Here is a 12,359-nt window from a genome sequence, read left to right on the forward strand (position 1 = left end):
GAGACAGGAGGGATAGAGGAAGAGGAGGAGGAGGAGCAAGAGGAAGCACACAGAGGAGACAGGATGGATAGAGGAGGAGGAGGAGGAGACATAGAGGAGACAGGAAGGGATGGAGAAAACAACAAACATGTCAACATAAACAGATCCCATAAGGATGTTAGTAGTAGCGCCTGGGTGGTGGTGAGACAGATGATTACTCACAGGTGCGATAAGGCGCTCTGAAGATGTAGCCCTTGTTGTCCAGACTACGGCGGTAATAGCTGGCGTTAAAAGGCTCAGGGTCCTCCTCCCAGGTCTCAGCAGCCCTGAGGATGAGCACGACATTAAAAGTCATGGACAGAGCCAGGGCAAGAAGCTACTAAACTGTAACGTATAATGGCAGCTCCCTTGGTCCCAACTATCCTGGATATTTAGTACCGGTTTATGTGTTTGTTTACAAGCAAGATGATGAAAACGTACAATTTTGTGATACATTTTAGGCACTTGCCTTTGGCACTTTGAAGTTGGTCCAATGTTTTAAACAAATGTTTGGGAGGCTTTACATGCAATGCACTGTACATACAACTTTGAAGGAAAGTTAGGTAGATTAGTGAAATACTCACTTGTTGGGAAAAACTCTTGTAATCCCTCCATCAGTTGCAGCAAACACTGCCAAAAAGCCATATCTGCAAACCAGAACAGGAGCGTGAGAATACAGGAAGTACACAAACAAATAGTAGACATGCAGTCCTCTACTCACGTGGTGAGGTCTTTGGTCTTCCACACCTTCTCCACCAGCTGTCTGATGATGCCCGTGTCCAGGATGAGGTTATGAAGGAGCAGGTTGTCACCTGTTTTAGACCACAGGGAGGAAGGGGACATGCTTTAAGAGGCATTATGATGGTCAGCAAATTGTTGATTGAGATTGTGCATTCAAACACTGCGCATGGAGGTAAAAAAAACGTAAACAATGAGAACTCTGATCCTGCCATTACATTTCCACAAATGACAAGAAAAGAGAGGTCGTCTCTCCCGAGGGAAATGGAGGGACTCACATTGTTTGGAGTCGGGAGTCACCTTCTCCATGAGAGCGATGAAGTTGAGCAGGAAGTCAGTGTTGTTGTTGGAGAGCTCCAGCTCATTGCAGTATTCCCTGAGGACAGTCAGCGGTGACATTTTTTTAGCCCCAACAACAGATGAGAACAAACACACACATACAGTGTCTGGCTTCCCACTTGCCTCTTACAGTATATCCTTTGAGCCGGGATACGGACGGCACTGATTTACAATGCATGAACCCGAATGCACATTCCCAAACACTCTCACAGCACACTCATAGAACTCATGCATGTCCTGCGGTTGTCAGGATATTCAAACATGCTGACGAGACGGGCTGTCAGAGTGAAATATGGCATAGAGGGCTGGTGAACGCAGCACACTCTGACAGCAGACTGAGTGAATACACTTGTCAGTCTCTCAGCACAGAGCTGGGAGCTTACAGGATGAAGGTCTGATCACGGCAAAAAGAAAACATGCAAATGGAGGGATTTTCAGTCACTTTTTTTATATATACCCGTTAACGTTATATCTTTATCTTTATTTTTCTCAAGATTACATACTGAACAACCTTTGGAATATGCAAACACACACACAAAACCATGCAGCACCAACGGGCGACATGCAAAAGGTGTGTGGGAGCACAGGATCGGTGCTTGGGGCAGGGAGGGTCCGTTTTGGGATGGGAGGGGTTACTTGGGCGGGAAGGGAGAAGGGTTGAATGCACTGAAATTCCAAATAAGTGGGCTATATAAATGATGTTGTTTTCAGAATCAGCTAAATAAAAACAAAAGTGTCGTCACACTTCTCACTTTGTCAACAAAAAACACACAAAGTCAAACCAGGATATGAGAAAACCAACAGCAACAACAGCAACAATAACAACAACATAATCAAAAGCACAGTCTTGAACCCCACAAGAAGAAAAATGAGAGGTGTGACTGACAATAACAGATGACCCGTGGCTGAGGAGACTTATTGGTGTGACGTTGAAGTGATGGGGGTTGAGGGATTGGGGTTTGGGCGTGGTGGTGGTGGTGGATAATAAACAGGGTAATGCTGTGGGCTGAAGGCGGTGGATAATAAACAGGGTAATGCTGTGGGCAGAAGGTGATGGATAATAAACAGGGTAATGCTGTGGGCTGAAGGTGATGGATAATAAACAGGGTAATGCTGTGGGCTGAAGGTGGTGGATAATAAGCATGGTAATGCTGTGGGCTGAAGGTGGTGGATAATAAACAGGGTAATGCTGTGGGCTGAAGGTGATGGATAATAAACAGGGTAATGCTATGGGTTGAAGATGGTGGATAATAAGCAGGGTAATGCTGTGGGCTGAGGGTGGTGGATAATAAACAGGGTAATGCTGTGGGCTGAAGGTGGTGGATAATAAACAGGGTAATGCTGTGGGCTGAAGGTGGTGGATAATAAACAGGGTAATGCTGTGGGCTGAAGATGGTGGATAATAAACAGGGTAATGCTGTGGGCTGAAGGTAATGGATAATAAGCAGGGTAATGCTGTGGGCTGAAGGTTTTGGATAATAAACAGGGTAATGTCGTGGGCTGAAGGTGGTGGATAATAAACAGGGTAATGCTGTGGGCTGAAGGTGGCAGATAATAAACAGGATAATGTTGTGGGCTGAAGGTGGTGGATAATAAACAGGATAATGTTGTGGGCTGAAGGTGGCGGATAATAAACAGGGTAATGCTGTGGGCTGAAGGTGTTGGATAATAAACAGGGTAATGCTGTGGGCTGAAGGTGGTGGATAATAAACAGGGTAATGCTGTGGGCTGAAGGTGATGGATAATAAACAGGGTAATGCTATGGGTTGAAGATGGTGGATAATAAGCAGGGTAATGCTGTGGGCTGAGGGTGGTGGATAATAAACAGGGTAATGCTGTGGGCTGAAGGTGGTGGATAATAAGCAGGGTAATGCTGTGGGCTGAAGGTGGTGGATAATAAACAGGGTAATGCTGTGGGCTGAAGGTAATGGATAATAAGCAGGGTAATGCTGTGGGCTGAAGATGGTGGATAATAAACAGGGTAATGTCGTGGGCTGAAGGTGGTGGATAATAAACAGGGTAATGCTGTGGGCTGAAGGTGGCGGATAATAAACAGGATAATGTTGTGGGCTGAAGGTGGCGGATAATAAACAGGGTAATGCTGTGGGCTGAAGGTGATGGATAATAAACAGGGTAATGCTGTGGGCTGAAGGTGGTGGATAATAAACAGGGTAATGCTGTGGGCTGAAGATGGTGGATAATAAACAGGGTAATGTCGTGGGCTGAAGGTGGCGGATAATAAACAGGGTAATGCTGTGGGCTGAAGGTGCCGGATAATAAACAGGGTAATGCTGTGGGCTGAAGGTGATGGATAATAAACAGGGTAATGCTGTGGGCTGAAGGTGATGGATAATAAACAGGGTAATGCTGTGGGCTGAAGGTGGCAGATATTAAACAGGATAATGTCGTGGGCTGAAGGTGGCGGATAATAAACAGGGTAATGCTGTGGGCTGAAGGTGGTGAATAAACACCACAGTGTGGACCATCAAAACAAATGGGAAGACAGCAAGCATTCACACAGGGCTACCTGGGAGCTATGAATACATGTCCTTCAGACTCAAAACTGTTTGGCAGCAGAGATTCAAAATCTGCAACAGAAAGGGGAAGATTATCTGGGAAGAGCCATGAGCCGAGCAGTGGGGCACTCTGGGTACACAGCGGCTGTTCTTCAGGGTGCAGGGAGCGCGGAAGGGAGTTACCATAGCAACACCGAAGAGGAATCATGGGGGATACACCAGCATTAGCCAATATGGTGCCTCAAATGCAACCTGACTCTGCCTTTAACAGTTTCAACCAGCACTCACTTTCTTACTCATTTTCCACTTTAGTTCATCACCATTGAAAAATCGTCACCAGATCAAGCCAACCATTGTGATTTGATTTTGAAGTTAACTGTTCTTTTTTTAAAGTCGGAGAACTGACTCCCATCACACACCATGACGGGAAGTGAGTTCTCAGACAGATTAACCCATAATGAGTGCATTTCACAGGCAGGCATCAACATGGCCAACTATTGCAGGGAGAGGTGGTGGCGCAGGGGTCCTGATGGAAGTGGTCACCCCTCAGACTGGCAGGGGACACGGCTCAGAGAGACACACAATCAGGGGAAATGCATTGCATTGTGAAGGGCATATCAATGGGCAACTTGCTTTACCTCTAGTAAGCTAACCTAATTTGTTTTTATTCAGATAAATACGTTTTTTGTTATATCTATGATTCTCTGAACCTCATTAAATACAGCAATATATCTATTGTTATCTGACTTCCTTTACATTTCAGATCATCTCTATAAACCATGAGAAAGTAGATGAGACGTAGATATTTGACAACGAATGAATTGAAGGCCTGACTGCAGTTCTACGAGTGCCCAGGTAGTGTCGCGCCCACAGTGCCGTGCACATCCGGGTCATGGTTGTTTTTTAGGAGGAAGTAGAGGGCCGTTCCCCCAGCAGTCTGAGGGCTGATAGGGGGAGGAAGGAGACAAGCTGATGGAGACAGGGGTTACAGAGGGACGACACACGAGGCAGGCGCCACGGGGCGCTCTGCCACGTACCCGACAACATGAGAGGACCAGGGTGGTCCACAGTGTGGCCCTAAAGAGATCCGTCAGCAGCACTAACACTAGCTACTGTAACATGGGCAAACAATTCAGTTGAGCTAACTAACACAGCCTGTTGTTCTAATACGGAGTCAACTTCAGGAACGCTAACATGCTAAACAAGCTTAGTAAGGCTAACATGGACGAACAATTCAGTTGAGCTAACTAACACAGTCTGTTGTTCTAATATGGGCTCAACTTCAGTAGGTAACATGCTAAGTAACCTCAAGGCTAACGTGGGGACTAAATCACCTGGGCTTAAAACAGCTTGGCTAAAACTGCAGGTGGCCTTAGTCAAGCTAACATATTAATAGCCTAAATGCAGCAATCACGATGATGTTGTAAATAGTTAATAAACCGCGGTGACATTCTTAGATGTACTACCAAGGGGGGGATCAATGGACTCAAATAAGACTCAAATAGGACCAGCCTTAGTTATACTCATATAAAACAATGTGGTTAACTTCAGTTTGTTGAACTACGTTATATAATGACAAAATAGGCTTTAACATTACAGGGAGGCTTTCGCCTGCTCTAGTGTGAGGACAGTTAAGATGGAGAACGTCCTTAGCTCCACCGGGACTTTTGGAAGCGATGGCGGCTCCCTCAACTCCTGTACACTGGTGTGAGAGTTAAGACATCCTTTCAGCTACAATGGCATTGTAAGACAGGGAGAGAGACAGAGAGATGGAGGGAGAGAAATACCGAGAGAAAGGGACACAGAGAGTTGGAGGGGAGGAGAAAAAAAGGAAAGAGAGAGAGAGAGAGAGAGAGAGAGAGAGAGAGAGCGAAGGATAGTAAAGTGAGACACAACCAGAGAGCTATCCACAGAGGGGAGGTGTAGAGGGACGAAATACAAAAAGGTTTTAACAGAGAACGTGGATATTAGCTGTCTTCTTTGGCTGTTTGTGGGTGTTAGAGACCTGAGAGTGACTGAAGCACCAGAGACGTGGGGGTGAGTTTGGAGACTGGAGGAGCCATCGTGAAAGAGATGGGGTCTAAGCTGCAGCAGGAGGGTGGGTGGGTGGGTGGAGAGTGAGGAGGAAGAGGAGAACGAGGAGGAGGAAGAGGAGGGTCTTGAAGGCAAGACGGGCAGGAACAGAGGCAAGCAGGCTGGGACAGGTGAGGGTGGGGGGCAGCGAGGGTGGGAGGAGGTTGAGGTGTGGGAAGAGGCAGCAGTAGGGAGTAGGAGGTAAAGGTAGGGAATGTGGACCAACATGGAGTATACTTGCCCTTGGTGTATGGAACTGTGTGGATCCGTCAGAGAAGTAGTGAGCAAGAAAAGAAACAGGGGGTAGGGGAAGGGGGAGGGGGTGGGGGGGGTCACAGACAATATTTTATTCAATTATTATTTGAATAAAAATATTGCTTTTTCAAAAGAAAGAAACCAATTAAGTCAAACAGACGATAAAGGAAAATAAATGAAGAACAAACACCTTTTTTGCAAGAGCAAACAAGAAACTGAACAGAATGAGGACAAAGGAAAACCAGGAAGTCGAGAAACAGAACGAAAGAAGAAACAGTAAAGGACAAAAAAAAAAAAAAACAGAACTGAGAAAGTTAACCATGGAGGTTCCCAAAATAAACAGAACAGAACGAACCAGGAAAAGAGCGGAGCAACAGGGTCTGGAGAAAGAAAGCATGAGAGAGACAACAGGTGTCCCCATTGAGACCCACTAAACCCAAACTCCCACAGAGGAAGGACAGACCCTCGTCACGGGCCGTGGGAGTTTATCTACTGAATGATTCCAAAGCTAAATACAAAACAGCAACAAGGAACAGTCCAACAGAAAAGAATCACACATCTAGGAACTCAACAGGAACACAACTCAATAGAAATCATAATCAAAACACGAGAGAAAAGAGTGAAAAGCATGCCTGTTTTCACCGGTTTGGAAGCATCAAAAAAGTTTCAAACACAGACGCTTCAGAATCATTGCTTGTTGGTGGAGAAGAGGCGAGAGCATTTGGCAAAGAAAAATAATAGCACAAAGACACCATTATTTTCACCTTTAATAACACAGTAAAACCACAGCTTTCACCTTTCTGTCATTTTCCGATTTTTTCTTCAACAGTTGTGAAGAAAAAAAATCACCATAGTGTACAGCACAGTATGAAGACAGGAGGGTAGATAGGGGGGGTGGGGAGATGAAAGAGTTTCACTCCCAAGATGTCCCTGTCACAGGGGAGGAGAGGGGGAGAGGAGAGGAGAGGGGGGGTATAGAGGAATGCTCCACTCTGATAGTCCCTGCGATGGTGTTCGCTGGAGACCCCGGAGGCAGGACTTAGTAAGGGGGGGGGGGGGCGTAAGGTCAAATCTGGGAGAGAGAGAAAGAGTAGAGAGAGAGAGGGCTGGTGTTGGGTGTCTCCTGGTACTTACACTGCACCTGCAGGATCTGGTCACTCAGGTTAGCCTTGATGTGGTTCTCACTGTACGTGGGCAGAACCAGCCCGAGACTGGAGTGGTGAGGCAGACACAGAACAACATCAGCATCCTAGTATTTAAGTCCTAATACACACGCGCACGCGCCACACACAGAGCCTTCGCCTTGGACACAAATGACAGCATTCTCTAATCGGGAGGTGTGAACAACCTGCACTCAAAACAACACAAGAGGTTTAAATGATCAGAGAAACGCAGCAACTGTTTCAGCTTAACGATGTGCTAATAGAACTGAAGAGTGGGACCGTGTTCAAGTCAGCTGGCTCCACAGAAACCAACACCTGGCTCCTAGCCAACAGAGATAAAAAAAAAATACATTTATAAAAAAAAACATTTCTAGGTCTATTGAATATCATAAAATGTAATTTGCAAAGTGTTGCCTGGAGGAAATGGTGTTATAATGTCACTTGGAGATGGATACAATGCATAGAGCATGCAGTTATGTTGTGCTTATGATCCCATTACAGTTATTTTACAAGAGAAAAGAGTGTGTGTCTTCATTTGTGGTGATTTCAGTGAATAATCCACTATGCAGAAAGCAGATTTTGTGGATACTCATGGTTGATAGACGGAGCCCATATCTCTGAATTTCTACACACCAGTGGTTGATAAATGACACTCGTCGAAAGCACGTTTCTGAGATGTAGAGATGGGTTATAGATCTTTATCCACAGGGTCACAGGGGGTCTGAACTCACCTGCAGGTCTCAGTCTTACCGCCAGGGTCGTATACGGTTGGAAACCGTAGAAAACTATTTTGCAACGGAGAACGTCTTGCAACGAAAACGAGCTTCTTATTGGACAAGTTCAGGTAGTCCCTCCCCTCTGTTTGGTTTCTAGAGAATACTACCCAGATGAAGGCTGGTTGCTTAGCACCCACCTGTAATCTGTGCCTTCCACCGGTGTCCAGGTGTATGTCCGCATAGCCTCATCAATGTACCTCTGCAATCAGACAACAACACTCTGATCAGCATCAGAATCCCTTCCTCAATTTTGCTGTATTGTTTTGAAAAAGACTAAATCTAAGTAACGCACAGACATACCTATATATATATATATATATATATATATATATATATATATATATACAGTGCCTTTGGAAAGAATTCAGACCCCTTGACTTTTTCCACTTTTTGTTACGTTACAGCTTTATTCTAAAATGGACAAAAAAATGTTTTACAAATCTTCAGCAATATACACACAATACTCAATAACTTAATTGAGGTCCACCTGTGTTAAATTACATTTATCGGACATGATTTGGAAAGGCACACCTGTCTATATAAGGTCCCACAGTTGACAGTGCATTTCAGAGCAAAAACCAAGCCATGAGGTGGAAGGAATAGTCCGTAGAGCTCTGAGAGAGGATTGTGATGAGGAACAGATCTGGGGAAGGGTACCACTCTGACAGAGCTCTAGAGTTCCTCTGTGGAGATGGGAGAACCTTCCACAAAGACAACCATCTCTGCAGCACTCCACCAATCATGCCTTTACGGAAGAGTGGCCAGACGGAAGCCTCTCCTCAGTAAAAGGCACATGACAGCCCGCTTGGAGTTTACCAAAAGGCACCTAAAGGACTCTCAGGCCATGAGAAACAAGATTCTCTGGTCTGATGAAACCAAGATTGGGATTCTCTGGCCTGAATGAAAAATGTCACGTCTGGAGGAAACCTGCCACCATCCCTATAGTGAAGCATGGTGGTGGCAGCATCATGCTGTGTTTTTCAGAGGAAGGGACTGGGAGACTAGTCAGAATCGAGGGAAAGATGAACGGAGAGAGAGACCCTTGATGAAAACCTGTTCCAGAGCGCTCAGAACCTCAGACTGGGGTGAAGGTTCACCTTCCAACAGGACAACAACCCAAAGCACACAGCCAAGACAACGCAGGAGTGACTTCAGGACAAGTATCTGAATGTCCTTGTGTGGCCGGGCCGTAGTTCGGACTTGAATTCGATCAAACATCTCTGGCGAGACCTGAAAATAGCTGTGCAGCGATGCTCCCCATCCAACCTGGCAGAGCTTGAGAGGATCCGCAGAGAAGAATTGGAAAAACTCCCCAAATACAGGTGTGCCCAGCTTACAGCGTCATACCCAAGAAGACTCAATGCTGTAATCGCTGCCAAAGGTGCTTATGTAAATATGCTATTTCAGTTTTTTGTATTTGTTATAAATTAGCGACAATGTGTAACACCCTGTTTTTACTTTGTCATTATGGGGTATTGCGTGAACATTGAAGAGGGACAAAAAAATGTTTTATTACATTTTAGAATGAAGCTGTAACGTAACTAAATGTGGAAAAAATCAAGGGGTCTGAATACTTTCCGAAGGCACCGTATATATAAAGAATCTCTTCCTCAAAAACAACTTGAACTGTAGTACAACAAGTTGTACGGTAGTCCTAACTCAAGTTATTCTGGATGGTGCCGGCACGGCTCATGGCTGAGCCTCATATATTGATGACTTGCCTCATCAACTGACTTAATGAGGGTCTTGATTTTCCTATGCCCTGATTTTCCATCAATCATGTCACGACGGATCTGCGAGAGAGCGAGGGATAGAAACAGACAGAATATGAGACGGAGAAAGAAAATGAGAAGGAAATGACAAAGGCAAAATGGAGATGGAGAGTTACTTCCACGCCAACCAAAACCAGCTGTAACATTTGATTCAACAGTTTGGTCACGGGACCACTGTAATACAGTTGTAGTTACAATGTTAGAGAAGTGTGGGTGTTCAGGTGATCACTGTCTTTACCTCCTCCTTTTTACTGTCCTCCAGCTCAGCATCCAGGAAGTCCAGAGTGACAGGCTCTCTGAAGTTAAAGATCTGCGAGAGAGAGAGACGTGCAGCCAACCAGACACCAGGAATAATACCCGTATCTGGGTAGAAAATCCAAGACCTCCAGAACAGAGAAATACAAATGATATATAGAACTAGAGTCAGTAGGAGTGATTTGAGGACAATTTGGGCCCTACCTTAGGTTGTAAGTTGGGGTGCAGGAGCAAATAGCCATTTTTGTCTATTGCATACGTGTATCCATTGGCTCCAAGCTGTAGGGACAGAGTTGAGACTTAAAACCAGTGAAAAAAGTAAAGATATTTCTACTGCATGTGAGCTGCGTGCATGTGTGACATACTTACCCTATACGTTGGCGTCTTCCTCTTAATTTCGTTGATCGCAACATCCACTCCCATGACACCAAGGACGAGCTGAGTCTGTGTAAAGACAACACAGACGGCAAAAGTTGAAATATTTGAACTCTGGCGGCGACTTCTATCTACCGTGGCAGCTGACGGCATTCAACGCCAGCCTCAACGGCATTCACCATCGTGCTCTCAATGAAAACAATGACATTTGGTTTGCCAACTATGGTCTACCTCGTACCATCTAAATGCAGCATTAGTGCATTCATCTTAAGATAGCTAGGTGAGACAACTACATATCACAGTCGTAGCAGGTACATTTTTCCACAATAACGAAGTTATCAGCAAAGTTGGTGCTAGTAGTAAAAGACAAGTGCGATTTCAAATAAATAGGGGGGGTGTCACACCCTGATCTGTTTGACCTGTCTCTGTGCTTGTCTCCACCCCCCACCAGGTGTCTCCCATCACCGCTCATTATCCCCTGTGTATTTATATCTGTGTTCTCTGTTTGTCTGTGGCCAGTTTGTTTTGTTCGTCTTGCCTACCAGTGGTTTTCCCCTTGCTCCTGTCTGTTTGTAGTTCCTGGTTTCCCGGGATTGGCAATTCTGCCTGCCCTGAGACTGCCTGCCGTTCTGTACCTTTTGGACTCTGATCTGGATTACTGAACACTGCCTGCCCTTTGACCTGTCGTTTTGCCTGCCACCTGTTCTAGTAATAAACTTGTGTTAGGGTTTCAGATGTATGAGCATCTGTACCTCTCTCACTGATCCTGTCATCACATTATCATTCAGCCTCTCACATTAAGAAGCAGAGGCTGCACACATACACACCCACACACACTCACACTCACAGACACAGTGGAAGCACACACACAGCAAACGGGGCCTTTAGACTGACTGCTGAAAAGCTGTCCTCACCATCTGTGACTTATAACCATGTGTACCATCTGACTAATCTATATCTACACCCTGGAACTGAGTCAATTTGTCATAGCATCACTCTGTTTTTAAAGCCTGCGTGATTCAAGAGTCAATATTTTCTATTTGGTTTTAACAGTTTATTCAGTGGGAGCTAAGCAACAGATTGTACATCAAAAATCCAATCAAATGAACTTTTATTTGTCATATGCTCAAAAAAACAACCGGTGTAGACAACCATAAAAATACAAATAAAATAGTAACAAGAGGAATAAAATAAATTACACGTGAATGGAGCTATATACAGCGAGTACCAGTACCAGATCAATGTGCAGAGGTATATACAGGGAGTACCAGTACCAGATAAATGTGCAGAGGTATATACAGGGAGTACCAGTACCAGATAAATGTGGAGCTATATACAGGGAGTACCAGTACCAGATCAATGTGCAGAGGTATATACAGGGAGTACCAGTACCAGATCAATGTGCAGAGGTATATACAGGGAGTACCAGTACCAGATCAATGTGCAGAGGTATATACAGGGAGTACCAGTACCAGATCAATGTGCAGAGGTATATAAAGGGAGTACCAGTACCAGATCAATGTGCAGAGGTATATACAGGGAGTACCAGTACCAGATCAATGTGCAGAGGTATATACAGGGAGTACCAGTACCAGATCAATGTGGAGAGGTATATACAGGGAGTACCCGTACCAGATCAATGTGCAGAGGTATGATGTATTTGAGGTAGATATGTACATGAAGGCAGGGTAAAGTGACTAGGCATCAGGATAGATAATAATAAGGTATTTGAGGTAGATATGTACATGAAGACAGGGTAAAGTGACTAGGCATCAGGATAGATAATAATAAGGTATTTGAGGTAGATATGTACATGAAGCCAGGGTAAAGTGACTAGGCATCAGGATAGATAATAATAAGGTATTTGAGGTAGATATGTACATGAAGACAGGGTAAAGTGACTAGGCATCAGGATAGATAATAATAAGGTATTTGAGGTAGATATGTACATGAAGCCAGGGTAATGTGAATAGGCATCAGGATAGATAATAATAAGGTATTTGAGGTAGATATGTACATGAAGGCAGGGTAAAATGACTAGGCATCAGGATAGATAATAATAAGGTATTTGAGGTAGAT

The 12,359-nt window shown here is 44.7% G+C and overlaps 1 protein-coding gene across 3 annotated transcripts in view; it reads right to left on the minus strand.

Moving 5' to 3' along the window:
- The window catches only part of cacna2d2a (calcium channel, voltage-dependent, alpha 2/delta subunit 2a), a 262,938-nt gene that overhangs the window by 9,426 nt on the left and 241,153 nt on the right, over positions 1-12,359 (minus strand). For 2 of the 3 annotated variants that reach the window (XM_065027032.1, XM_065027031.1), the window contains 11 exons: positions 10,275-10,349; positions 10,110-10,184; positions 9,889-9,960; positions 9,600-9,671; positions 8,016-8,077; positions 7,074-7,150; positions 3,623-3,683; positions 1,035-1,132; positions 740-830; positions 603-665; positions 202-305 (listed from right to left, as the gene is read on the minus strand). In XM_065027032.1, the coding sequence (XP_064883104.1) occupies positions 202-305; positions 603-665; positions 740-830; positions 1,035-1,132; positions 3,623-3,683; positions 7,074-7,150; positions 8,016-8,077; positions 9,600-9,671; positions 9,889-9,960; positions 10,110-10,184; positions 10,275-10,349 (850 nt within the window). Of the gene's footprint in view, positions 1-201; positions 306-602; positions 666-739; positions 831-1,034; positions 1,133-3,622; positions 3,708-7,073; positions 7,151-8,015; positions 8,078-9,599; positions 9,672-9,888; positions 9,961-10,109; positions 10,185-10,274; positions 10,350-12,359 lie in introns of all 3 variants that reach the window. The other variant, XM_065027033.1, reaches the window with a different exon arrangement.

Source organism: Oncorhynchus nerka, linkage group LG2 (assembly GCF_034236695.1).
Source record: "Oncorhynchus nerka isolate Pitt River linkage group LG2, Oner_Uvic_2.0, whole genome shotgun sequence".
Classification (NCBI taxonomy): domain Eukaryota; kingdom Metazoa; phylum Chordata; class Actinopteri; order Salmoniformes; family Salmonidae; genus Oncorhynchus; species Oncorhynchus nerka.